General features: G+C 56.5%; 1 protein-coding gene across 1 annotated transcript in view; it reads right to left on the bottom strand.

The window, feature by feature from the left end:
- Positions 1–1,772: 1,772 nt before the first annotated feature.
- ARRDC1 (arrestin domain containing 1) overlaps positions 1,773–27,581 on the bottom strand; it is a 36,809-nt gene continuing 11,000 nt past the window's right edge. The window contains exons 2-8 of the mRNA XM_057407339.1: positions 21,925–22,035; positions 7,358–7,408; positions 6,704–6,858; positions 6,041–6,223; positions 5,100–5,276; positions 4,536–4,947; positions 1,773–3,481 (exon numbers count right to left, since the gene is read on the bottom strand). Coding sequence (XP_057263322.1) covers positions 3,417–3,481; positions 4,536–4,947; positions 5,100–5,276; positions 6,041–6,223; positions 6,704–6,858; positions 7,358–7,408; positions 21,925–22,035 — 1,154 coding nt within the window. The 3' untranslated portion in view covers positions 1,773–3,416. The remainder of the gene's footprint in view (positions 3,482–4,535; positions 4,948–5,099; positions 5,277–6,040; positions 6,224–6,703; positions 6,859–7,357; positions 7,409–21,924; positions 22,036–27,581) is intronic.

Genomic DNA, 27,581 nt, shown 5'->3' with positions numbered 1-27,581 from the left:
TCCCCACTGCAGCACAACCAAATCCAGCTGCTTAAAGCCAGGAATGTGAGCGAATCCCTGTGGATTGGAGTTCTTTATACCCAGAGCTGGGTTTGGGAAAAAGGGGCTTTTCTCCCTCTTCATTCCTGCCTTTGGACTGGGGGAGGCTCAGGGGCGCTCCAGGAGCTCCCCAGGACTTAAAGGTTGAAGCTGGAGAGGCTGCAGAGGAGAGAGACAGCAGCAAGGCCGCTGTTCCTCTCCCAGGGGAACACAAACCCGGACACTGGGGTCTGCCCCGTTGTGTTCACCCAGTGCATGTTGCACCCAGAGCACTGGGGCCACCACTGCAGGCAGGTTGAAGAGCTGGACTAATTCCATCCATCAAAGGGGTCCATGATACATGACCAAGGATGGGACCTGCTGTACCCTGGCCAGAGCCTCCCCGCAGGTCTGAGAGGGACATTTCTCTGCAGGAGCTGTGTGTGCCCAGACCCAGCGTCCAAAATGAGGATCACCACGAGGTTTAGCTCCAGCTCCTTCCTGCTCCCTCCACAGCAGAGATGGACACTCCTCACCAGTGAAGAATAATGATCCCCCTTGTTGCTTTGCCAGAGGGACTCCATGGACAGCAAGAGGTGGTGAAGGACCAGGTTGCGGTAAATGTGATTTGGGACAGCAAGCTCAGGAGCAGGGGAGCACTGCAGAGACAAGGGCACCACAGGAGCTCTGTGAGATACAACTGGCCGCTCCTTGCCATGGTCTCCACTGTGAGCAGTGCATTCCCAACTGCAAAGGTTAAATGAGGATAGATACGGCTGGGGGTGTAGAAGGGCATCCCCGTGGCTCTGGCCACAGTAACCAAACAGCATCCAAGTTTTCCAGCAGAGGAACATGGGCTGGACATGACACCAGTAGCTCAGCTCCAGGGATGAACAAGGAAGCGGGAACCCAACCCCAGCCCACGCTGCCTCTCTTGGCCCCCAGCTGCGCCAGGAGCATGTGAGGCCAACCCAGCAGGGCCAGGAGCATTGACAGCTCCCTGGGATTTGTCCAGAAGTGTGGAAGGGGTTTGGGTTGAGGAAAGGAGGGATACAAACTGCTGACAGCAAGGAAGGCCACGGGAGCTATGGGCTGAGCCAGGCACAACAGGTTCAGGTAACTGGGAGGAAGAGGAAGAGCGCTGGGAAGAGCTGCACCATCACAACCAAGCTCCTGCCTTTGACCCCCTGCGTATCAAGAATGCTTTTGATGGCAGGCACAGAGCAGCAGGCAAAGGAATAATAAAGCTGTGCAGAAGCATGAACTGAGCAGAGTGAAGCAGCATCCTCATGTCTGAGACCCAGCTCACACCTCGGGCTACTCACAGTGACAGTACTTAGCACCTGTGCACCTCAGCCATGGTGTCACCAAACTGTGCATGTGGGGAGGAACCTTCTTCCAGTTTTAACACGTTGATTCCAAATGGAATCAGAGAGAGGGCAGGGGCAGGTGGTGTCCAGCCCCTCCAGCCAGACCCTGGCTGCTCCATCTCCATCCTCCTGAAGGGAGAGCCAGTGCTCCCATCCCTCTCCTGTTGGACAGCAAAGAGAAGTGCCCAAGAGGGCCACTTGGACAAACCATGGCTTTGGGACACTGGACAGGCTGCACTGTGCTGGGTGTCAGCAGAAGTCACCATCTCCTGTGGCCAGAGTAAAAACGTGCTTCACTTTGTCACACCCCAGCACAGTGCATCCCTGGGTTTGGCATGAAGAGGCACATGGATAAGCATCAGCAATGGATGAAAAAGCACAGCGTTTCTCTTAGAATAATTTATTAAATACAGCATTAAAATTTGTATTTCTGAATTCAATCATTAAAAACAAAACATCTCATATATATATATATATATTCGGGGACAATGACAATCATTCTATCGCCAGCGGTGCATGTTGTGCCAGCACTGCTCAGAACGGCACCTTCTCTATCCTTAAAGCAGTTCAACACTTAAAATGAACCAAACTAAAAGCATTTGCAAAGGAAGAGTGCAAAGCAGGCTTGTCCCCAGCTGCAGCGGGTGTGCGGGGCGGAGGGGAGGCTGTGTTGCTCCCCAGAGCTTTGTCCCATACTGCCCGGAGTGAGACCGGTGCTCAGAGGGGCCCAAGCTCTGCACCAGCCGTGCCCTGGGGTTGTGGTTTCCTCAGCTTGGGCAGTTGATACTAAAAAAGCTTAAAAAAGGAGGTGAGGAGAGAGAACCACGGAAGAAAAAGGTTTCCATCCATCAGCTTCAGCCCTGACCTGCCGGGTCCAGGAGCGCAGCGCTTTCTGTTCCCTCTCCTCATCCAGCTCAGGAGGCAAGTGGTCAACCAGCACCCAGAGAGCAGTGCCAGGCCAAGCACCCTTGTGCCCTGGCTTGGCTGTGCTGGGTGCTCCTGTGAGACACCAGGCTGAGCCTCCAGGGAGGGTCATCCCAAAGGAAAGGGCTTCCATGGGCAGGGATTCAGAGGTAGCATCAGACAGGACTTTTCTAACTTGATCGTCATGGAGTTCTGGCCTGCTGAAGGCAGCTGGGATGGAGCAGGCACCCTGCAGGGTGGGAGATGGGACACGGGGATCTGGGGTGTCCCATCACTGCAGCCTGATGAGTGCTGCTCATCCCAAGTGATGCAGCCTGCAGCGAGCCAGGATGGATTGTCTCTTACAGGGCTTTCCAGAGGAGTCACCCTTTGCTGAGAAAGGCCAGAGGCTGGGTGATGGGCACCCAGGGTAACACTGGGCTCCCTCCACAGCTCGCAGGGCCTCCTGGGTTAGGAGTGAGTGCCCCAGCCTGCTCTCCTCCCCTCACAGACTGTGAGAGGACCAAAGGCTGCAGGTCCCTCACCCCACAGCACAGGTACAGGGAGGACTTTTGGCTCTTGAAGAGTCCCTGACCTTCCAAACCTGCTCACTCCAAGAAACCTCCTGTTTCAGCTACCCTTAGGCCCTATGAGGACAGGGTTCTCAAAACCACTTGTGGAGAGCACACGGCCCCTAAAGACAAGAGGAAAGTCCACCCAGCCCAGCCTTCACCTACAGTGGAGACATGCCAAGTCAGGAGCATTTCAGATAAGGCATCGCAGGTGCTTTGATAGTAAAGCAGTTAGTGTTGACTACAGTACTTTAAACACAGGCTGCTGCAGAGGCCACCCCTGGGGCTAAACCAGTCCTCCAGCCCTTAGTGTAGCAGCAGGTGAGCTTCCCAGACCTCTCCTATGCACACACAGGCTGCTCCAGCTGCACTTTTTGGTTTTCCTACCCCCCTCCCTAGAAAGAGACTTAAAAAGCCCAGGCTGGGCCCTGCCATTTACCCCACCAAGCAGCCAGAGAGATAGAGACGCCTCGTGCTGTACCAGACCTCGGTGTAGGCAGCTGAACCGTGGCACTGGGGTGGGCAGCACCAGCAGGACTCAGAGCAGGGGAGGTCAGTTGCCGTTGCTGATGCTGGAGTTGGCACTGCTGCAGCTCTGCTCATAGGATGGAGGTGCCTCTGCAGGGAGAAGAAGGAATAAAGTGGTTGTGGTGGGTGTTCGGGAGGTTCCCTTCACCCCGTGTGTGCTAACACGTGGCATGGGACTCTCTGACAGTAACTTCAAAGCTGTTGAGTTAAATTCTGCCCTGTGAGGGTGCTGAGGCGCTGGCACAGGGTGCCCAGAGAAGCTGTGGCTGCCCCATCCCTGGCAGTGTTCAAGGCTGGGTTGGACACAGGGCTTGGAGCAAGCTGCTCTAGTGGAAGGTGTCCCTGCCCATGGCAGGGGTTGGAGCTAGAGGAGCTTTAGGGTCCCTTCCAACCCAAACCACTCTGTGATTCTATGTAGTGCGCAGGCAGGGTTTGAGTGAGGCAGCCCCATCCCTGTCCCGATGCCTGCAGGGGTTAAAAGCACCTCCAAGTCCTGTCTCTTCCCTCTTCTTCACAAGCATCCTCGCGTACCTCCGTTACCTCCAGACCACAAGTGCCTCGTGCTCCCTGCACCCTGAGCCAGGGCTGAGGTGACCCATCTCATTCCCCCAGTGCTAACAGATGGGTTTATTCAGGTAGGACTGTGCTAACAGACACCGCCGGCCTCTTCCACCCCAGCTGCCTGGAGAAGCACAGCTCCAGGAATCCATCACGCTGGGATTTCCCAAGCTTTTCCAGCCTGGGCAGTCTCGCAGCTCCCACCCTCACAGCTGCAGGCCCACTCCAGCTCAGACTGAAGATTCCAGTTACATCACTTTCCTGGCTCGGCTCCCACCAGCCTCACCACAAGCCAAAGAGTTTTTCTCTCAGTGGGAGGCTGGAAGCTCAGTTAAGAACAGGGAGATCCTCTCACAACAACGAGCCCAGGGCAGGCCTGGGTACACATGTGGGAATGGGCAGCAGTTTGACAGCTGTGAGAGGGGACTTCTCCAGAGGCTAAAGCAGGCAGAGAGATCCAGTGATCCCCTCTGCCATGACTGCAGGCTGACTGACATCCCTGTATCCCCCCCCAGCTCACAGCTAGCAGAGACTCTTGTGGCAGGAGATGTTTCCTAGCACACTGCCAGGCTGTCTGGATCCTCACCATAGGGGTAGCCCCACGTGCTGTACTCCGGAGGCAAAATGAGGGAGCTGGCGGTGGGGACAGGCACCACGTTCCCCTCGGCATAGTAAGGGACAGTGGCCCCCGTTGACAGGCAGAGCGTGGGGTGGTTTGGGGAGCCCGTCTGCTCTGAGTCCACCCGTATCTCCTGGAAGCTCAGTCCTGGGGCGTAGCTAAAGGGCTGCTGCTGAGAATGGCTTTTGGTGGGGATGGAGACATTGTCCATGGAGTGGTAACCGCTGGCAGCCTCCTCTTCCTCCGGGGGGGCACTGGGTACCACTGCAGATGGGACATGCTGGATGGGCCGGGAGGGGCTCAGGGGCACCCTGTTCACAGCAATGTTACCGATGTAAATGGGGAGCGTGACTGAAACCTCTGGAGACTTGAGGGACACCTGGAAGAGAAGGAAAAGCAGTGGTGTCCTCTTCATCATACATTGCACTGAGAAGGTTCACCTGGTGCAAGGGCCACCCACATCACCCACAGAGTTCAGCAGCTGAGCTCAACCCAGCCCACTGGGGCTCCCAGGAGCACAGATGGACTCACCTGGATGTAGTAATCGATATGGATGAGGCTACAGCCCTGCAGAATGGATTGGGGCAGCGCTGGAACGAGGATCTGCTCCTTCCACTCTGCACATTTCCAGGCTTTCACTCCTGAGCCTTCCACCTCTGCAATGGTCCTGAGGTCGTAAATCCAGCGCTTGGATTTATAAGCCACTTTCTGTACAGACAGGAGAAAACACAGCTAGCAGAAAGATTGCAGGTGGTCTCAAGACAGACTGAGAGCTGGGCTGGGTCAGCCTGGAGAAGAGAAGGCTCCTGAAGGGGAGACCTGAGAGCAGCTCCAGTGCCTAAAGGGGCTGCAGGAAAGCTGGAGAGGGGCTTGGGACAAGGGATGTAGGGACAGGCCAAGGGGAATGGCTTTAACCTGCCCGAGGGGAGACTGAGATGAGCTCTTAGGCAGAAGCTCTTCCCTGTGAGGGTGCTGAGGCGCTGGCACAGGGTGCCCAGAGAAGCTGTGGCTGCCCCATCCCTGGCAGTGTTCAAGGCCAGGTTGGACACAGGGGCTTGGAGCAAGCTGCTCTAGTGGAAGGGGTCCCTGTCTGTGGCAGGGGTTGGAGCTGGAGGAGCTTTAAGGTCCCTTCCAACACAAACCAGGCAGGGATTCTGTCTCCCACAAAAGTCAGGAAACAAAACCACCCAACTGCTGTCTAAAGCAGGAGCACAAACCTCACGTGCGTATTAGAGCAGAAATACCCATCATTACCTGACCGAGTCGGTACAAGCAAGACAAGTTCTACCACCTCTTTCCCCAGTAAGGCAGGGAGAATCAGATGTAGCCAGGGGCTTGAACTCCTCACTGTCCCCTCCCAGCCACACGCAGCAGAGATGCACAGGGGTGAGGGTGAGAACTGCCCCAGTTTCCTAGAGACCTCGGGGCGTGCAGTGCCAGCACAAGCCCAGAACCAGCCTTTAGATGCTCACCTGGAGCAGACTGGCTACCACAGCCCCTGTGTCCCGGCCCGACTTGTTCTCGATGTCGGTGCGGAGCTGGATAGCCTGGCCCACGATGTACCCTTTCAGATCCGAGGTGGCAGTCAGGATGATGTTACCACTTTTCACAAGCTTGTAGTTGAACTTCTTGGTGATTGACATCGTGTTGGGCTGCTGCAGGACAGCGAAAGACAGAGATGTTGGCTCAAGAGACTCAGAGAGCCCCCAAGAAAACAAGAGGTCGAAAACACACAAGCAGAAATATCTGGTCTAAAAGGATGCAAAGAACCACCACTACCACAGACAACAGCTCTCACTCCTCCATCTCCCCAGTTTTGCTATTAGTCCTATTAGTTGCTCTTCCCTCCAAAGCAAGTTCCCCAAAGAGGGTTCTTCACAAGCACCTGGTGCTGTTGGCCAACACCTCCCTCTGCGTGCTGAAAATTCACCTAAAGCTTTTAAAACAACAGATGGAAGACTGAAAAATCCCTTGGAGCAGGGACTGACATCAAGGTAGGAGGGATCAGGACTCCCTGTCCTGCTCTTGCACAGTCAGGGAGTTGTCCAACCCCACAATTACTCTCCAGACAGCACACAGGACACACGACAAGTGCCGAAGCCTCGGCACGTCCCAGCCATGCTCCTTGTTCTTACCTCGATGTCAGGGATGTCATTCAAGTTGAGAGGGCAGAGAATGTAGAAAATCTTGCTGCACTTGTAGTCCTTGGAGAAGCGAGGTGTGTCTATCACAGCCTTCACCTGATGGAGGACCTTGCCGAAAGGCCCTTCAAAGGATGTAGGAGCAGAGGCTGGAGTCGAGAGGGAAAGAAGAGGATCATAAGGCTGAGCCAGGCCAAGTGTTTCTGGGCTGGAAGCACAGTCCCTTTAAGCAGCTTTTGTCCTCTCCTGAGCAGTTCTGCAAGGACCCAAGAGACAGAGCCCATGGGAAATCCCCCCAAAAGACTGGGGCTGAACGCTTGAGGTCACTTGGAGACCTTGATGCAACCTCCTTGCAAGAAGAGATCCTCTGCAAGTACAGGTGCCAGAGCACAGATCCTCTCTCCAAGCCACAGGCCAGGGCCCCAGTGCACACCAGAGAGCCCACAGGGTCACGCTTGGAGAGGCATCAGTCACAGCTCAGACCTGGCTTTGCACCAACACAGAAGGTACCTGCTTGTCCAAGCTCCCTCTCGTGTCTCTGGGCCAAGCCACCTCTGCCATGCCCCCAGTCCTGCTGAGCACACCCCGAGAGGCTGCACAAGCCAAGGCTCCCATGGAAGTGCCTTCAGCCCTTTATCTACATCATACCTGGCAGCAGGAACTGGAAGGGAAAGTTGTGCTCTCCAGCTGTCAGGACCCCTGTGGGAAACAAGAGTAGGAGGTCAGTGGGGCAGGCTGTGGCCATGGGATGGTGTCACCTTCTGGTGAGGGAGGCCACCAGACAGGGACCACCACACAACTTGTTCTGCCTGCAGCCCACTGGGCAACTCCAGATCCAACGAGAGAGCCTGAGTCAACATGAGCCTCTGTGGCCACACACCCCTCCTGGGGATGGGAGATGTCTCCATTCCCAACGACTGATCTCCATTGATATCCTATAAATGAGGTAGTTTGGGGCAGGGTTTAAGGGATCCCAGCACCGTAGCACATGATTAGCCCACACTGCTGACACAGGGCATGGAGAAGGGATGCTGTGTGCTTATCTACCCTCAAGCAGGCTAAAGCCAGCTGGGAGAAAGGCAAGAAAGCACAGGCACTGTCTGAGGGTGGAAGGGAGGGCTGGTGGGCATCGAGCTGCCTTAGCCACCCACCCAGCTCTGTGCAGACTGCAGAGTGCTCAGGAGCTGGAACCAGAGGTCCATCTCCCAGAGCTAAACCCACTCCTGGTCCCAAGAAAGGACCTGCAATACCTCAGCCCAACAGAATCACAGAATCCCAGCCTGGTTTGTGTTGAAGGGACCTTAAAGCTCCTCCAGCTCCAACCCCTGCCACGGGCAGGGACACCTTCCACTAGAGCAGCTTGCTCCAAGCCCCTGTGTCCAACCTGGCCTTGAACACTGCCAGGGATGGGGCAGCCACAGCTTCTCTGGGCACCCTGTGCCAGCGCCTCAGCACCCTCACAAGGAAGAGCTTCTTTATCTCTAAGGACCTGAGGAGAAGATTTCCACAGCGTTAAAACCTCAGCACTGGTTTTCTTCAACCATACCCTGCTCTGCAATGGCAGCCTCAAGGGTGCAGACCATGCACCCCCAAGCCTCAGCCCATGGCTAAAACAACAGCTACAGACTCAGACACCCCAACCCCATCCACCCTCCAGCACTCCCATCTGGATTCTGATTCCCTCCCAGGGCAGTGTGATGGCTGAACTGGACCTGCACTGTGATCTGGTGACATCAGGCACCTCCCAGAGTTGCCTTCAGTAAGAAAAACACCAAAGTTCACCCACATGTTTACGTGCAAAGAGGAATGGCAGTGCTGAGAGCAGACCTGGGCTCCCAGCCAGCCAGCCTGCGTTTATGCTGCTTTGTAAGACTATTGCTGGGGGAACCAAGACTCAATCTGGCCAGCTCTTGTGTAGAGGAGGCAGCTTGCTCCTCGGCAACACTGGCACCACAGAGCTGACAGCACGTCCTGTTGTCAGGGGATAAAGTGACATGGGAAGGTGGGGTAAAAAGGAAGGTAAAGCCATCCCATTGACACTGCTGCCAGGGGGAGCTGGTGTGTGACTCAGCGCATCCTTCACGTTACGGAGAGCTGCAACTCTGCCCCCTGCTCGCTCAGCCATTCCTCAGGGACACCCCCGTCAGTGAGCACCCTGTCTGCAGGGCAAGGGCAGGCAAAGTATAAGCTTCAGGGCAGGGCTGCAGTCACCGTCCCTGCAAGTGTTCACACCCCGTGGAGACGAGGCCTCAGTGCCATGGGTCAGTGGTGGCCTTGGCAGTGCTGGGGTAAGGGTTGGAGTGGATGAGCTTAAAGGGCTTCTGCAGCCTGGCTGGTTCTGTGACAGGACAGACATCCCGCCGGGTACCGCTGCAAAGGCAACACAGGAGAGACCCGAGGTGCGCGTTCACGTGCTTTGTCCTGCCGGGAGGAGCGGGCTGCTCCCTGCACCCCCGCACCGCGGCCACCTCCCGCTCACCCCGGCCCCCACGTAAACCCGGGTCGCGGCGCCCACGCTGCAACGCCCGCTCTTGCCACCAGGTGGAGACACAGAGCCACCGCTGCCGCCCTGCCTGCGGCGCTGGGGACCTGCTCCCGGCCCCCTGGGGAAGCCCCGCTCCGTTAACGGCGGCCGCTGAGGTGCCCTCGCGTGTTGGGGACAGGGTAAAGCCTGGCCAAGATGCCTCAAGGGCACCTGCCTTTTACTGGGCACCATTCAGCGTTATCCTTACTGCTGGAAAGCGGACTGACACATCGGAGTGCACCAACTCTCCGGCGCAGCTTCTGCACTGCAGCGAGGGGACTCGCTCCATCTGGGAGGGAGAGGGAGCAAGTGCTGGTATTGCCGTGCAGAAGGGAGATGGGAGTCTCTGAGGGCAGGGGCCACTGAGTTTCCACTGACAGCTGGAGGCTTTCCAGCTCTCTGACCCGCAGACGGACACACAAACAGTGATTTCAAGCCTCCTGCTACGAGCATGAAACCTCACAGCCTTTCCAGGACCCTTAGGGTAAGTCCAGACTCCACAAAGTAGAATTCCCCCTTCTGCACTATAGACAGCACGACCCAAGAAGTCATTTTGGTTGAGATCCTGCCCAGCTCATGTGCACCAACAAAACCAGCTGGAAGTGAACCTGTGAGCACCTGGCATTCACGGTTTCTAACACCCTGCAGAAACCCAGGGGTTCTCAAGGTCTCTCCCAACTGCAGCAAGCAAGGCACTCGATACGCTCTCCCAGCAATACATATGGCCAGCATCACTCACAGAGAATCCCAGCCTGGTTTGTGTTGGAAAGGACCTTAAAGTTCATCCAGTTCCAGCCCCTACCACGGCCAGGGACCCCTTCCACTGGAGCAGCTTGCTCCAAGCCCCTGTGTCCAACCTGGCCTTGAACACTGCCAGGGATGGGGCAGCCACAGCTTCTCTGGGCACCCTGTGCCAGCGCCTCAGCACCCTCACAGGGAAGAGTTTCTGCCTAAGAGCTCATCTCAGTCTCCCCTCGGGCAGGTTAAAGCCATTCCCCTTGGCCTGTCCCTACAGACCCTTGGCCAAAGCTCCTCTCCAGCTTTCCTGGAGCCCCTTTAGGCACTGGAGCTGCTCTCAGGTCTTCCCTTCAGGAGCTTTCTCTTCTCCAGGCTGACCCAGCCCAGCTCTCAGCCTGTTGGATGCAGTCCGGCTGTTGGAGCCACCGTGTGACTCAGTGGCACTGATGCAGTTTCCATGCAGGTAGCCCAGCCTCTGACTAAGTCACCAGATGAGAACTGCCCACAGGACAGCACAGAGCACCCTAATAGCTCAGGCCAAGCCTGAGCACCCCAAGACCATGCTCAGACCTGCTTTGACCCCATCTGCAGCCTACAAATCCCTCCTGCAGCTCCTGCCTGCAACAAGCTGCCCACGAGGGCTGGAAAAGCCCATTCCTGCTCTTCACAGCCAGTGAGGAGTACCAAGAGCAGCTACTCCAGACTGCAGCCGTGCCCTCTCACAGCTCACACAGACCGAGGGTGCAGGAACAATGGCACTCAGCCCATGGCCATCAGAGCCCAGACTGCAGCCCTGTGCTGAGCCAGGGGAACGCAGCATGCTCTTGCTCTGTTCTTCACTCCATTGAGCAAAGAGATGCTGCAGGCAATAAGCAATAGCTCTTGTTTTCAGACCTACTCCTTCCAGCCCACAATCTCATCCCAAAGGGAGAGAAGCATCTTTATGCCTCGAGATCCTCCACATACAGGGATTCTCCAGGAGGCTGGACCAAGCACCCAGATCCTACACACCGGTACAGATACCACTGCATAGGGGTTCGTTTGCTAGACAGCGGGCAAACAGGTTGGACTTGATGATCTTAAAGGTCTTTTCCAACCTGGTTGATTCTATGATAACTCCCAGCTGAGCCCCTGCTCTTCCTGCCCTTACTGCAAGCACAGAAGCTGTTAGGAAGGTCACTGGTGAAGGGGCTATCATGGGTGGCAGCATGCTCAGCCTGTGTCTGGCTGGGGACACCCTCGGCAGCCTGGAGTGGGCATTTCCAGAAGTCACTGGTGTGGAAGCAGAAAGCACCGGAGCTATTTATCACAGAACGGTTTGGGTTGGAAAGGACCTGAAGTTCCAACTCCCTGCCACAGAACAGGACATTTAATGTACCAACTGCACAAGCAAGTTGACTTTGCAACAGACAGTGGTTGGCAGCGGGCAGAGGTGAGATGGTTTCCTTTGATGGACACCCCAGCATGCCCAGGAGGAGCAGCCTTTGTGACAGCTCCTTTCCAAGCTGCTCCTGAACCAGCAGCTTTGCCAAACCAAGCCAGAGACTGCATGGGTGTGAGCAGGTCAGCATCACTCGCGGGGGTCTCTACAGCCCCACGGACCAGGCTGGAAGGCTCCTGAGCCGTTTGTGAGCAACCACACTGTGAGGGGAATGGGCTGTGCCAGCCACTGCAGCCGCTCTGAGCCATTACCTCCCCATTCCCAGAAACCTGAACAAAGGCCACAGTGTGCTTGGCTGCAGAAAAGCTTTTCCTGAAGTTTACGTGCAGCTAAAAATACCTTGGGAAAGTCATTAGGCAGCAGAGGCGGCTGCAGCAGCAGAGCGCTGCGGCGGGGCCGTACCTGCTGCAGCCTTTCCTCCGATAGGAGCCGAGCCAGCAGCCACCAGCGGCCCCCGCACGGCCTCTGGAAACATCCTCCCTAAACGTTCCTGGAGGGAAAGGAGCTGCTGCCCCGGACAGGCTGGGAAACAAACCAACCCAGGCAGCAGGAGCAGCAGCAACAGCCAGCAGTGTGGAAAGAGCAGTCCTCGAGTGCACAGCGGAGAGAGTGACCTTGGAGATGTCCCTAAATCCGGTGGGGAAATCCAGCCTGGAAGCAAACAGACTCTCCCTTTCCCAGCTCAGCTGCTCCCCTCCACACCGGGATGAGGGGTGGTTCTAGAGGGTACTAGAGGACATGAAAGAGGTTTGATCGTGTAGAGAAGAAACACCTTGATCCAGAGGGTAACCCCAAGTCCTCTGCTGGGTCCCCAGGGGTGATGCCAGGCCCAGGGGTGCTCTGCTCTGCAATCAGAGCCTGTAGAACATCACCAGTAATGGGGAGCACACCCCAGCCCAGCACGAAACACCAGACCCCAGCGGTGCAGCACCATCCTGCAGCACTCGGGGCATCTGTGGTCACCCTCGTGTGCGGTGCAGGGACAGAAACACAGGGGTTTTCCCTAGGGTTTATGGGGTTTCTAGGCAAAGCTCAAGCTGGCCTTGCCCCTGAGCCCACCCAGGGCTGGATGCACCATCCTCTCCCTGCAGACAGCTCTGCTGCAACCCACAAAGGTTTCCCTGTGCTCATCTCACTGCAAACCGGCACACCACTGCTCAACCACAGGGAAAACATGACACCATCGTAACCCTGTGTGGGCGAGATGACCACGTCTCTATTTACACTGTTAAATCCAAGTCGAGCTTACTCCACCACAGCTCAGGTGCTGAAAGACTTGGCTCTGAGCAGCACAGGCAGAGGAAGTGGCCAGCCCTTCAAAGCCATCATCTCTCCAAGAGCAAGGAGAAGCAGCTGAGGCTGGGCAAGGTCCTCTGGCAGCCTCTGCCCTGGCATGAGAGCAGGAACCTCCTGGGGCCAGGAGGAACCAACCACACACGCACAAGGACGCTGAGCCCTACCTGCTGCATCCTGCCTGTGCTTCCCAGGGCTTGTCTGCAGCTTTCTCCTTTAGTGGCCCAAGAAAACAGGCCAGCCTTACCAGAGAGCCAGGTTCAAACCAGTGCCACCACAGTGACATCACCAAACACCTTGTCCCAGGCTGGCTCCTCCATCCCTGTGGAGCTGGAAGCCACAGGCAGTCACAAGCAGCTCTCCACAAGGCTGACCAGCACCATGACACAGCCAGGACCTCCAGGTTGGGGGCAGCAGGGGGAAGGCACTGGAGAGGATCCAGAGGAGGGTTGGGAGATGCCTTGATCACTGATGCACAAACGCAACAGGCTCAGCCGAGCCTTGTTACCCCTGTGAACTCACCCCCTGGTGTGCTGGGAGAGACAGCCCAGAGCTCTGAGCACGCAGCAGGCTGCAGGCCGGCAACCACAGTGTGTGATACCACACACACCTCTGCTCACCAACCTTCATCCATGGCCAGACTAGGGCGAAAGAGATGCATATTCCATACACTGCTCCCCCTGTTCCCCAAAGAGGATACCATTTGCTCCATAACCACAGCAAGGAGCCTGGAAGGTGACCCTGCACCGCAGGCACAGGAGCCAGGAGTGGCTGAAATCATAGAATCCCAGCCTGGTTTGGGTTGGAAGGGACATTAAAGCTCCTCCAGCTCCAACCCCTGCCACGGGCAGGGACACCTTCCACTAGAGCAGCTTGCTCCAAGCCCCTGTGTCCAACCTGGCCTTGAACACTGCCAGGGATGGGGCAGCCACAGCTTCTCTGGGCACCCTGTGCCAGCGCCTCAGCACCCTCACAGGGAAGCGCTTCTGCCTAAGAGCTCATCTCAGTCTCCCCTCTGGCAGGTTAAAGCCATTCCCCCTTGGCCTGTCCCTACAGGCCCCTGTAATAGGGCTCCTGACCCAACCTCCACCCCTCCTGGCCAGTACCTGCCAAGCAGACGGCAGTGGCTCTGCTCCCTGCTGCTGCACATGCGGATGCTGGAGCAGGAACAAGCTGTGCCTTTGGAGCACACATATTTCCTGGTTCTTCTAGCAGAGGAACAGCAGGCCAGGCCATATGGCATTTTCTCTCTGGCTACTTAGCAAGTGATGCATTAAGTGCTGGCCAAATCACGCAGTACGGGGAAGATACCTGCTGGTCCTCCTGCCACTGCCTGTAGCAGTACAGTCTTCCTGCTGCCTAAAATCAGCCCTCTGTCTCCCACGGGGAAGGTGAGTTCCTCTGAAGATGCTGAGAGTGATGCCAGTGTTGCTGATGCACAGCTCAGGTGCTCTCCTCTCACTGTCCAGGCAGAGAGCAGGAAAGCAGCAGGTTTGTGGCTTCCACTTCGAGGTGGAGAAACAGGCAGCCCTGCGCCCACACTGTGCCACAGGACAGTGGTCCCCCAGGTACAGGAAGCACCAGCACTCACTGCAGCCCTGGCTGCAGCACCCTGCTCCCCCTGCCCTCCTCATCCACCTTCACAACCCAGAAAATCGAATACTGGATGTAAAAGCAAGAAGGTCAGAGCTCTTGCAGCCTGCAAGAGGCTGGATCAGGGACGTCAGATGGGAAGCATGAATTTTGGCTGTGCCAGGGCACTCCAGGCAATGCCCAGCCATTGCAGCTTCAGAGCGAGGACTCCAGCTCAGCCTCGGGGGGATGAGGTGAACACAGGATTACAAACTGCAGCGAATGAGGGGAAATGCACACGTTTGCTTGTGCCATCCCTGCAAAAGGCACAGGGGCCTCACAGGGAGCCAGAATGTGCCCTGCCAGCGAGCACAGCCAAAGCTGCTGGGGAAGGCTCAGTGTTCAGCTCAGCTTAGCTCTGCTCAAACAAGAGCTGTCCTGCTCCCCAGCAGAGCTGGTGTGCAGCAGCAAGGGAGCAGTCCCCAGCTGGCTCCAAGCTCCTGTTCAAAGCAGCAGATCAGAATCCCAGCATCACCTGTGATGGAAGGGACCTCTGGAGATGATCCAGTGCAACCCCCTGCCAGGGCAGGGCCACCCAGAGCAGGGCACATGGGAACGTGTCCATGGTGGATGGCTCCAGAGAGGGAGACTCCACAACCCCCTGGGCAGCCTGTGCCAGGGCTCTGATACCCTCAATGGAAACAAGTTCTTGCTCATGTTGAGGTGACACTTGTTAGTTTATGGCCATTGCTCCTCGTCCTGTCACTGGGCACCACTGGAAAGAGTCTGGCACCATCCTGCTGGCACCCATCTTTGAGATACTGATCTGCATGGATGGGATCCCCTCTCAGGCTGCTCTTCTCCAGACTAACCAGGCCCAGCTCCCACAATCTCTCCTCATCAGAGAGATGCTTCAGACCCCTGAGCATCCTTGTGGCTTCCACTGGACCTCCTCCAGCAGTTCCTTGTCTGGAGAAGCCCAGCACTGGATGCAGTTCTCCAGATGCGGCCTCACCAGGGTCAGCAGAGGAGAAGGAATCACCTCCCTTGATCTGCTGCCACACTGCTCCCCATGCACCCCAGGATCCTCTTGGCCGTACTACTCACTCACACAGGATTTGCATTCATACCAACACACAGTAGGTACAACCTTCAGTGCTCCAATGTGGTTAATGCAGCAGACACAAACCTTTGTAACACAGGAGGTGCAGTGAAAGGAGGAAAACACCCCAGAAAGCCCAGCGCTGAGCCTGGGGCTCTGCTGCTCAGAAATCCCTGTGCCAGCGGTTTCCAGGGCCATTTTTAGGGAATTAGCAGGATGTGGCAGTACAGCAACGCTGCAAAAATCCTCCAAGGATTAACACTGATCTATTCAGGCAAGAAACTGGGAAGTGCTGAGGAAGCTGCTGCAACCCAAGGCAATTGCAGCTCCTTCCACATGGTTTTCCTGGGCTCAACCTGCAGTTACTGCTGCTGTGGCCAGGAGCTGGCACCAGCGCATCCTTAACAGCGCAGCAGTGTCCATGGGCACCCTCCAGCCCTCACCACGGGCTGGGCAGGAGCATCCCTGCTGTCACCTCCACCGATCCCTGAGCACAGAACAACAGAGCACAGTCTCCCAGTGCCTGCTCTGTGGTCACTGAGCTTTCACAGTTCAGCTGCAAGCCAGGATCCTGACCCTGTGCCAGCTCTTGGCTGTGAAGGTGTTGTGCCAGGCCGGCACAGAACCACCCCAGGGAGGAGGTGATGCACATCTGCCCCTCTTTAGCTCTTTGTGCAAGAAATGTGTGAGTGGAGCAGCCAGGAATTCCCACTGAGGAACAAGCTGCCAGAGGTCAGGTCAGCTGGGAATTGCAGCCAGCTCCCTGCACAGCTCAGCTCAGGTGCAAGCAGGGTTTAAAGGGAATGAAAACCTTTGCATGCACAACCCATCCACAGGGCAGGAGCTGTGTGTGCAGGGATACAGGGTGTACAAGGAGAGCAGCCCGTGTGGGTACCAGCACACAAAGGACTTGCTCCTCTGCCTGAATAAGGCTGTAGCTGCAGTAAGGGAGGGGAGAGGAGCAGGAGAGAGGCCCCACAGAGCTGAATTACTCCATTATATCGCATCAAAAGAGGCAGCTCTGTCAGAGAGCAGCACTGTGGGCACAAGTGGTGCTATTCTGTACTCAGTGCAACCGGTGCACTGTAGTGCACTGCTGACACCTACAGAAACCAACACCCCCCACACGTGCACGGTTCCCCAGCCCCTACTGCATTTCTTTGTAAGAGGGGAACCCAAGAGAAACCAGCATCAGGAACAGAGACTCAGAGCATGGTTTGTGTTGGAAGGGACCTTAAAGCTCACTCAGCTCCAACCCCTGCCACGGGCAGGGACACCTTCCACTAGAGCAGCTTGCTCCAAGCCCCTGTGTCCAACCTGCCTTGAACACTGCCAGGGATGGGGCAGCCACAGCTTCTCTGGGCACCCTGTGCCAGCGCCTCAGCACCCTCACAGGGAAGAGCTTCTGCCTAAGAGCTCATCTCAGTCTCCCCTCTGGCAGGTTAAAGCCATTCCCCTTGGCCTGTCCCTACATCCCTTGTCCCAAGCCCCTCTCCAGCTTTCCTGCAGCCCCTTTAGGCACTGGAGCTGCTCTCAGGTCTCCCCTTCAGGAGCCTTCTCTTCTCCAGGCTGACCCAGCCCAGCTCTCTCAGCCTGGCTCCAGAGCAGAGCTGCTCCAGCCCTCACAGCATCTCCATGGCCTCCTCTGGCCTCGCTCCAGCAGCTCCAAGTACCCTCTGCTGCCTCACACTGAGCTTTCCATCACCCTCCACCCCCAAGTCCTTCTCCTCAGGGCTGCTCCACCCAGTCTCCCCCAGCCCGTGTTTGTGCTGGGGATTGCCCCGACCCAGGAGCAGCGCCTTGCACTTGGCCTTGCTTTGCTCCAGGAGTTTTGCTCTGTTCCAGCTCCCCGGCTGTCAAGTGGGAAAAGCAAATCACGCCTCAGCCTCCCCCGAGGGCTGTGTGACCTCCCTGCTGCCTCCAGCGCCTGCTCAGCCCCAGCCAGAGGCTTTCCCGGAGCACAGACACCGCTGTGCTCGAGCGGGGACAAGCACCAGGGACAAGCAGGGACACGAGCGGGGTTCCCTGCAGCGAAAGCACCCATCACCAACCTGCAGATGCTCAGAGCAAGGCTGAGTCCCCCTCACCACAGATGCTGCTTCGAGGTGGGGGATGAGAAGGGAAATTAAGGATGAGGCCAGTGCCTTAAATAAGTGCCTTATGTTGCAAAGCAGGCTGTATCTGGGTTATTTCAGGGCCTGCCTCCTTTCTCATACAGTGTACACCCCTAAAATACCCCAACCCAGTGTGTAATACAGCAACAGCTGATGCGATAGAGGACGAGGTGCCCCCTCACTTATTTCAGTGCAGAGGCATGTGGGTGAAGTACACAGTCATCCCTAGCTGCTTAAAGAGCAATCCAAGCCTCCCTAGCTCTGCAAACCCCCTCTCCCCTTCCCCTCTCGCGTCCTCAAAAGCACAGATCACTGATTTTCGGTTCCTGCTCAGGATGTGGGCAGGGAAGCAGTGAGGTGGGCTGTTTTCCAGGCTGAGCCTGCCTCCTGCACTCCTCCAGGTTCATGAGCCACGTGCCAGGGCAAGCCAGAGGTGCATTGGCTGCATGGCCTTGGGGAGACCAGGGACCTCCTCTAACATAAGGTGATGCTATCAGGCTGGATGAGGCCTCTGCAAGAGGGCTGGGGATGGTGCCACAGGGAGCCTGGCATCACCCTGCACCCCAGGGCACGGCCCTGCTGCCAGCTCCCCCCCAGCAGCTGCTGCTTCCCCTTGATGCACAAGTTCAGAAACAGAGGTAATAGCATTGCTGTAAGGGGGAACCAGGAACTGCAGAGTCCTCTGAGCTCTCCCCTTCCTCCATTTTCCATTTGTGCTGCTGGGAGGTGACACTGGGCAGCTCTGTGAGGGTGCTGAGGCGCTGGCACAGGGTGCCCAGAGAAGCTGTGGCTGCCCCATCCCTGGCAGTGTTCAAGGCCAGGTTGGACACAGGGGCTTGGAGCAAGCTGCTCTAGTGGAAGGTGTCCCTGCCTGTGGCAGGGGTTGGAGCTGGAGGAGCTTTAAGGCCCCTTCCAACACACACTGATCTGTGATTGTATCCCTTGATGGATGCTTTCACAGCGCTCCTCCACCTGACACATGGGGCCTCCCATGGTCCTGCCCTGCCTTCTGCCCCTCAAGGTGTGAGGGGGAAGGGTTGGCACAGCCAGCCCTCACCTGAGGAATGGGCACATATTCACCCCAGGGGGTGACAGCACTGTCCCATATACCACCACAGCACTTGTTCATTGTAATCTCTTCTTGTGATGCTGCTTTTCACTGGTGGCTGTCAAACGCTGGCCAGGGAAAGAGTCATGGGCTGGCCCCATGTTCTATGCTCAAAATGCTTCTGACTCCATTAACTCACCTGGGCTCCTGCCATCACCCATCAGGGAGCTCAACACCCTGAGCCCCAAGAGCCACGAGTGTTTCCTGCCTCAGTTTCCCCTGCCTGCCAGGTGTCAGACCTACAGGGGGGCACCCAGGGAGCATCCACGAGCACAGGGTGCAGGTCCCCAGAGGCAGCTCCCCTCAAACAGCTTCTCTGGCAGACACCGGAGCAGCTCGTCCCTGTGGAATGCTCCTGCCTGGAATCACAGGGAATGGGACAGCTTTGAGCAGAGCAGGCACCAAGGGAGGGTCTACCCGTCTGGAGCTGCTTCACACTGGTCAGGAAAGGCCAGAGCAGCTGAGAGCTATTCCAGGGGAGCCTAAAAATGCTGTGGCTGAGTCAGTGCTGAGGCCCTGACTGCACCAGGCCATTGCACGAGCCCCATAGCAAACCCCTGCCCTGCTGCTGCTGTGCCAAGCCAGGCACCACGCTGCCAGCAGCCCCCTTGGAGCAGGCAGGCAGGCAGAGCCAGGCACGTGTGGAGGCACGGACATGGAGAAGCAGCCTGGCTTCTTGCAGCCCCACCAGCCCAGACACGCACCAGTGTCAAGCCAGGCTGTGACAGCAGTTATCTTGCTCCCCATGCTACAGGCTGGGGCAGTGCCAGCCCCAAGGCTCTTGTTTCCACTCCCCACAGCCCAGTGTAACTGCAAGAGACAGCTTCAAACCCATCTCTGCTGGAGGACACGGGTCCAAAGGCAGATCCATGCTGTCCCCTACCATGTACATCCCACTACTCGCTCTGCTGTGTCATCGCTGGGACCAGCCATCCTGCCTGAAGACAGACATGGGACAAGCACTGCAAGTCCAGGACAACTCCTGCCCTTGGTTACAGTCCCATGCACAGACATGCCCACCCTGTCCGTAGCTGCATCCCTGCAATGGGAGCCAGAGGCTGGCTGGTCCCAGTGGCTGTGTCCCCTTAGCAGAAGGGCACACACAGGTCAGTGACCAGGTACCTGGTACAATGCCCCGGATTGATTGCTGGTAGCTGGGACCAGGCTTTTCTCCATAATTACATTGTAGGTTTGCAACACCAGACAGTAACCACAGTACAACACACCTCAGCTTTCAAGCACAGGACTCTACAGTCCTAAAGGACACGTTTTCCCTTCAATTCATTACATCTCTCATAAGTCACAACAGAATAACAATGATTTGCGTTGGACCTTAAAGCTCCTCCAGCTCCAACCCCTGCCACGGCCAGGGACCCCTTCCACTAGAGCAGCTTGCTCCAAGCCCCTGTGTCCAACCTGGCCTTGAACACTGCCAGGGATGGGGCAGCCACAGCTTCTCTGGGCACCCTGTGCCAGCGCCTCAGCACCCTCACAGGGAAGAGCTTCTGCCTAAGAGCTCATCTCAGTCTCCCCTCTGGCAGGTTAAAGCCATTCCCCTCATCCCTTACATGTCCTTACAAGTCCTCCACTGCTGTTTCTCTCCTCACTGGCCTGGAGCTGTGACAGCTCTGGAAGCCCTCAGCCAGCCCGGTCTGTCCCATCACACCCCTGGCACCGAGCTGGGCAGCTCCAGGAGCAGCTCCAGCACAGAGCTCAGCCCTGCCCTGGGCACCCGTTCAAGTCTCAGGCTGGCAGTCTGTAACAGTGGCAGTTCACAGATAGCAGCACTGCACCGGGTGATACACAGAGCCTCGGGCCAGAAATTAACAGCTAAAAGACTAGGGCTGCCCATGAACTGGAAAACCAGCTGGGAATACCAGCTTTAGGCTGTCTGTGGAATTCAGAGCCATGAAAGGGTGTAGCCATTAATGTATTTCCCTTGCATCCTTCCACACTGGCCCTAGTTGTCAAGGGGATAGCTCCCAAGGGCCACTTCACAAGACCTGACTATCAAACTCTCCCAGGGCTGCCCAGCCAACGAACAGCACATCCACCCTTCCCACTCCTACCTCCTGCTTGGCTTTTGCCACTGCTCAGCTTTACCAGCACAGAACCAACCACAGCATCACAGCTCTCCCTTGGATCTTTAAATCCTAGAAACAAAAGCTGGCAGGTGGGGTTTTCAGTGCAGTTCAGGTTTAAACCTCTCCAGAACACCACAATCATTCGCAGCCTGCAGCTCCCACCTCAGCTCGGTGGCCTGCAGCACCTTATATCCTCTGGGACTTTGCTACCCTGACATTCACAGCTGGGCTCTGTGCCTGTGATCAGCACCACAACCAGACCCAGGCAGGAAGGTTTCTCATTGCCCTCCCTGGCAGTTCACCTCCAGCTGCAGCCCCTGGGCTATGAGCCAGGCACAGGGCTGTCTCCCTTCCCCAGCCCTGGGAGGAAGCAGTGCTCCTGCCACTTGCTGTGAGGATGAGGTCAGTCTCCCCTCAATGCTAAAGCTCTACTTGGAAAACTGCTGAGCCAGCAGGAACTGCCACTTCAGGTTTACCCATTTCCTGTTACAAGATAAACCAGCAGTGCAGGGCTGAGCTCCTGCCACCCTTGGCTTTTGCCATGGCTCAGTTACTGCTACAGCCACTGCCTTTGGCAGGTGAACACTGGCCCGTCTTGATTTCAACAGGAGCCAGAGCACAGCATGAATTATTTGTGGTGAGCTGACCTATTTACCAGCAGAAAGACAGCATTCATTCCAGGCCAGAGTCCCCAGAGCCTGCTGGTGTCGATTTACCCCACAGGATAACACAATCCCACTGCTATCTCTGGGCATCTCACCTCATGGGAGTAACTTGTCCTAGGCTGTTCCTGCCATGTCTCTTGGAGGACAAGCAACAGCTCCGCAGCCCTTTCAGTGCAAACTGCTCCTGGCCTGCAAGCGGGCTCTGCTGACCAGCTCTGATCAGTGTTTTATGACCACCACAGCCAACACACATAGAAAGCAGAGCAGAGTGAGCCCAAAAGGCCTTGAAACAGTGGAGAAGTGACTGCTGGCAGCTCAGTTTCAGGCAGAGCAGGGCCAGAGCATGGGAGCAGTGTTAGCGGGGTGGCTGCCAAGTTCTGCAGCTACTCAGGATGCTTCTCTGCACAGCTCCTTCTAAGCTATTCTCATCTCTAATACTGGCTCCCATCCTCTGTGCACAGTCCTAGGCAGCCTGTGAAGGGGTACTGCACATCGAGAAGACGCTGAAATCTTGGCAACTCATTCCTGTTGAGCATCTCAGAATCACAGATCACCACATCGCTGTGGACCTTACCTTTGTCTGCCAGCGACAGCGTGCTGTTAAAGTACTGCTCCTCCACGGTCCATGCTGTGTCATTGATCTTGTTAGATACCCCACAGGATCCAACGCAGCTCACCTTGATGGCTGTGGAGAGAAAGCACGCCCATAAGCTCTGGGAGAAAGCAAAACCTCAAGTTCAGACTTGCTTCAGGTACTTGTGCAGGAGCAAGGCCTCATGAAACACACACAAGGTGCAAACACAGAGCAAAGGAATCGGGTCATGTTTTCATTCCATTTCAGAAGCATGTTTTCCCTTTACTCTCAACACTATTGCATGCTCCCTGCTACTCCAGTGCTATTCCCAGACGTTATCACCTTAAGTCCTGGCCTCCTTGCACTGTGAAACCCTCAGCAGCACTGATTCCAGCTCTCCAAGAGATAACCCTCTTAGTTCGCTCCCAGATGAAGCAACATGCACGTCAGCCTCAGCACTCAGGCTCACAGCAAAGACTTTGTGGCTTCTTCCTCCAGTTAGAGACTCAGGACTCACAGCAAAGCCACACAGCAAGGTCTGGGAGCACCGGAGATGCCATCTGATGGTCCCAAAGCAAGGAGGGTAAAACTGAGCTATGCTTGTGCCTTGCCTTGGGAAAGCCACCCCAGAGCCCACCCTGCAGAATGGCATTCAGAAGAGGTACCCACAGTACCTTTTCAGTTAGCCTTGGCCAGCTCACAGCAGGCTGAAATCAAGCTCTGATGTTAACACTGGACCACAGAGACAAATGTGATGGCCTGGCCTTGTTTCACAGCAGATAATCTGCAGCCTGCCCCCATGCAGGGGGGATGCAGACAGACCGGTCACAGCACAAACCGGGCCTTCAGCTTTCTCCCAGCTGAACATCTCCTGTCCTCATTGTCACTGGGTTCTGCAGCAGCTTCAATGGATCCCACAGAACTCCCTCACTGGATTTGCTGTGCGACTGCTTCTCCTGGCAGGAGCTACCAGACAGACTCTTCTCCCGTTTCACCCATCTGCTCCCCTCTATCCAAACCGTGTCTCACAGGAAGCATCTCCCTGGGAGGCAGGAGGCCAATCCATGTTGGCTTCAGAGCTCTCCCCTTCCCCACGCCTCCTCAGCCGTGTGCCTCCCCAGACACCAAGGGCTGTGTGATGCTGCACACAACCACCCCAAAAGCTCTCTAGAGCTCCTGCCTGGCTGGTATGACCTTGTTCCGCACCCTGACTGAGGACAGGGCGGAAAGAAACCCAAACCCAGGCTTCTCTGCAGGGGGAATGGGTTGTTCTTACCCCAGTGCCCTACTGGTGCTTTGCTGCGTGCATTCAGGTGAAACGGGCTCCTCAGGGCTTGAAGTCTCTCATCCCACAATGAAGAACAGCCTCCCCCCATCAGATCTCCTACTGTACCTTCCCAGCCTGATCACGACCCTGAACACCAGAGCCTGTTGCAGTCAAAGCACTGTTTTATACTCAAGGGCAACGGATAAACAGCTCCAGATGCCAACTCTCATTAACACACAGCAACAGAGCAGCAATGCTGACTCAGCAGCTCACCTGTGTGTGTCTGGGATGTGCACTGCCACTTCCAAGGCGCTTCCAGGGGAGCGTGGCCTCCAACTGGAGCTGCCCACATCACAGCATGTGGTCTGAGCAGACACCAGTCCCCTCTGGAAGCAAACCATCACCCCAAACCCCTCTGCAGGTCTGGGACATCCAACCCTCTCTTTTGCCAGATGGCAGAGCCAAAACCATGCAGGGCCTTCTGCATCCGAAGGAGCAGGGAATGGTACCCACACATTGGTACCAGCTCACGTGTTTCCGCCTCAGACACACTGCCACATCTCTGGATTCACAACAAGCCTGTCCCACTTCAGGTTAGCCCAGAACTTGGATGGCTTAAGTCAAATCAAGCCCAGACTCAACTGCTCCACTCCCACATTTTCACACGGGAGATGAGAGCAAGAAAAACCCAACCAAGAACTGGAGAACATCCACAGAACATTCACATCCTTCAGGAGCAACAGGCTCCCCCTCAGGCTCCCTTCACCACAGGAGTTTATAGATCACCACCATCTGCTGCAACGCCCAGATACAGGGATGATGGTCTTGAATGTGAGCTTGCTGCATTGCGGTGCTGAGGCATTCCTGCTCCTGGGAGGCAGGTGGGAGGAATGTTCAGGCACATACATGTTAGAGACCATCTCCCTTCCCACAGCAGACAGGCTCAGTGAGCAAAGGCAGTGGGTTTGCAGTAGGACGTGCAGAGCCAGCCTTTGCCTGGTGGCCCCTGCTGTGATGATGGAAGCCCTGTAACCAGCATCAGGGCTGCACTTAACTGTGTCTCAAGGTCTCACTGCGTGTCGTAAGGAGTTGCCCATCACAGGCACAGGAGTTGTCAGCTCCAGAGCTTCTCAACAACCAGCATCCCAAACTGGTGTGGTCGCAGCCAGCCTCTGCCTATGGAAGAGGGACAGGTCCTGGAGGAAGGAGAGGTCTGGGGCTCTTGGGGGTCCCAGTCCTGCTGCCCTCTCCAGTGGCATTCCTGACCATCACAGACCCTGGGCCTGCCAGCCCAGATGCAAGGGGACAAGCAGAGCCAGACAGCAACATCTCAGGCTGAAAAGCTTGAAGGCAGTTTCACACTAATGGAGAAACCCTCCCCTTTATGCTCTCCAGAGCTGCCAGTGTAGTGTTACCAGGCACACCGAGTCACTAGGTATAGGGCAAGCCTCGGAGCAGTTCAGGTGGCAGAGGATTTGCTATGGAGCATCTTCTCCAACCTATTTCAGAAGCATGAGCTTCTTGCACCTCACTGGGGGAGAAATGGGGTGGACAACGTCTGCATTGCTCCATGGCTGAGACAGGCGCTGTGGCTGGATACAGGGATCACCCCACAGCTCATCCCACAGGCTCCTGGAGGAGGCAGCAGATCCCCAGCTCTCCCCAGGGTGGGCAAAGCAGGGGGACAGCAGATCCAGGGCAGCCCGAAAGCCCCCACATTTCATTGCCACAACCACAGAGCAAGCAAGCAGGAAAGCCTGGCAGCTACAGGGCTCTTGTTCCTCCAGGTTATCTTGAGAGGTGCCAGGTTCCACAGGTCAGATCAGCAGCTCTGCTCTGGAGCCAGGCTGAGAGAGCTGGGCTGGGTCAGCCTGGAGAAGGCTCCTGAAGGGGAGACCTGAGAGCAGCTCCAGTGCCTAAAGGGGCTGCAGGAAACCTGGAGAGGGGCTTGGGACAAGGGCCTGGAGGGACAGGCCAAGGGGAATGGCTTTAACCTGCCCGAGGGGAGACTGAGATGAGCTCTTAGGCAGAAGCTCTTCCCTGTGAGGGTGCTGAGGCGCTGGCACAGGGTGCCCAGAGAAGCTGTGGCTGCCCCATCCCTGGCAGTGTTCAAGGCCAGGTTGGACACAGGGGCTTGGAGCAAGCTGCTCTAGTGGAAGGTGTCCCTGCCCATGGCAGGGGTTGGAGCTGGAGGAGCTTTAAGGTCCCTTCCAATACAAACCAGGCTGGGATTCTATATCTCTAACCAGGTTTTGGAGCAGCCTCACCATGAAATCCACAAGCATCCCACAGGCAGAGGAAGATACTGGGGACTTTCCTGGCAATCCGTATGGGCTCCTGCTCACAGGCAGGAGGAGGGATGGGGGCAGCTGATGGCCACAGCTTAGGCAGGTGGAGCTGGGGCAGCTGCAAGCTAAAAAGGGACAGTGGGACAGCTCTGGGAAACCAGCACCACTGGAGCTGCAACTGGAGCCACCTGAGGGGCAAAGCTGCTCAGCATCACTGTCAGGAAGCAGAATGCACAGCCTGAACCTTCCCAAGGAAATCTCTGTGCCAAGCTGCAGACAAAGCAAACGAGACGTTTCCACAACAGAACAGGCCGGTTCCAGTTAAAAGGAACCCATAAATGCCTCTGGAATCCAGTGCTACCAGTGCCCAGGTTACCATGCTCCTGCTCCCTGTGCACCCAGGCTGCTCTGAATAAATAGAGAAGGGAAGTGGAGGGAGGAGGCAAAGAGCAGCAAGCAGAGAAGAAATGAATTATGAAGCCTTGCACCCTGCAGTCCCGCAGGGATTTGGGAAGTGGGCAGCTTCACATCCAGCCAGATACATCCTTAGCAACATACTATGTGCCATAGGCTGGAAATAAAAGGAGACAGTTGAGACCTATCCATCTCTGCAGGAAGTAAAAATAGAGATGCCAGGAGCTGGGCATGTCTGCCGCCTTCCAAGGTGATTTGAGAGCAGTCTTAGACCTCAAGTTACTGCTGCTGGTGACCCAGTGAGATGCCCTCCTCGGGAGAGCTGGTATTGCAGCTGCTGGACGTGCACATCCCTGCTTCCAAAACCCAGCCATGTGCTGAGCAAGCAGAGTGTCACCAGCACAGTGAATGGGGCAGCAGGACCAGCCCTGTCCAGCTTCAAGTCCCATCCACGTCACACACCCACTGCAGCAGGCAGTGGAAGAGGGAAGGAGGCACCACCAGCCTCGGTGTGGGGGCTCTGGGGTGGGGAGGGGAGCAGCAGAAGTCGAGGGTGGTGGTTGTTGCACCGAGCAGCAGTTTACACAGGACAAACAGACCAACCTGTCATTCGAGTGTGAGGTGTCCCTGCCCATGGCAGGGGGTTGGAACTGGATGACCTTAAGGTCCTTTCCAACCCAAACCATCCTATGATTGCCCTTCCACTGCAAGGAGAGCCAAAGAGCTGGTGCTGAGCTCTGGACCAGCGCCTGCAGCCAGCCCTGGGGTTTCACAAGCTGAAGCCCACTCGGATGTGGCCTCAGCCGTGTCTGTTGGACAGAGGCTCCAGCGCCATGAGCATGGGATGAGTGGGATGGCACAAAGCCACCCTTTTCCTGTGCCATGACCTCCTGCAGGACCGGGATGTGTATTCCCAATGGGCTCAGAGGTACCTGCAGACATGAGAGGTGCTTTGGAAAACATGCTCACCTGGAGCAGATGAGGGAGCAGAGGGAGAAAGTGCTGGGGAGACAAGTGACTGTGCATTGGAGACTTACTCCCATAGAAACCAGAGCCCCCTTCCTCCTCCCTGCCCATCAGAGCCGGGGCAGGCAGGATCACCACAATGTAATTAGATTGCCTCAAGCTGCTGTGTGCATGCACGGAGCTGCAGGGACTCAGCACCTCGTGAGCTAGGAACGGGATGCATTTCCCTGCCCCAGCCCTGCATGTCTCACGGGCCAGAAACAGCCCCAGGAGAAGGGTGCCCAGTGCCCAGTGCCCTTCACAGAGCGATGGCTGGCACAGCAGCAGGGCCAGCTCAGCACACAGCACCGCAGCTCCACCCTGCAGTGAAACCTGGCTTCAGAGATGGCACCTTTTGGTACACCCTCAGAGCTCCGGGCCCGGGAAGTCCCTGCCCTCGATGTGATGGAGATGATGTGTTTGGGGTCACACACAGAGCCAACAAAGCAGGACCAGATGGTGCAGGGAAAAGGGAAAGCCCATAGACAGAGGGAGTTACTGTCAACCAGTTGAGGAGACTGGGGGATTCCTAGAAAAGCTCCATGAGCAGTGGATGCTGAGGAAGCCAAAACCCCACAGAGGGGGCAGGATGAGGCCTTTGTACTGACGGCCTTTACACAGAAACACCCCAGCACCACCTCAGACACAAAGGGCTCACATCTGCTAAGCAGGAAGGCTGGAAG

This window comes from Pezoporus wallicus, unplaced genomic scaffold (genome assembly GCF_028554395.1).
Source record: "Pezoporus wallicus isolate ANWC-B61680 ecotype Strahan unplaced genomic scaffold, APGP_CSIRO_Pwel_v1 contig_8234, whole genome shotgun sequence".
NCBI lineage: Eukaryota > Metazoa > Chordata > Aves > Psittaciformes > Psittacidae > Pezoporus > Pezoporus wallicus.
This window is presented reverse-complemented; position numbering and strand designations above follow the sequence as displayed.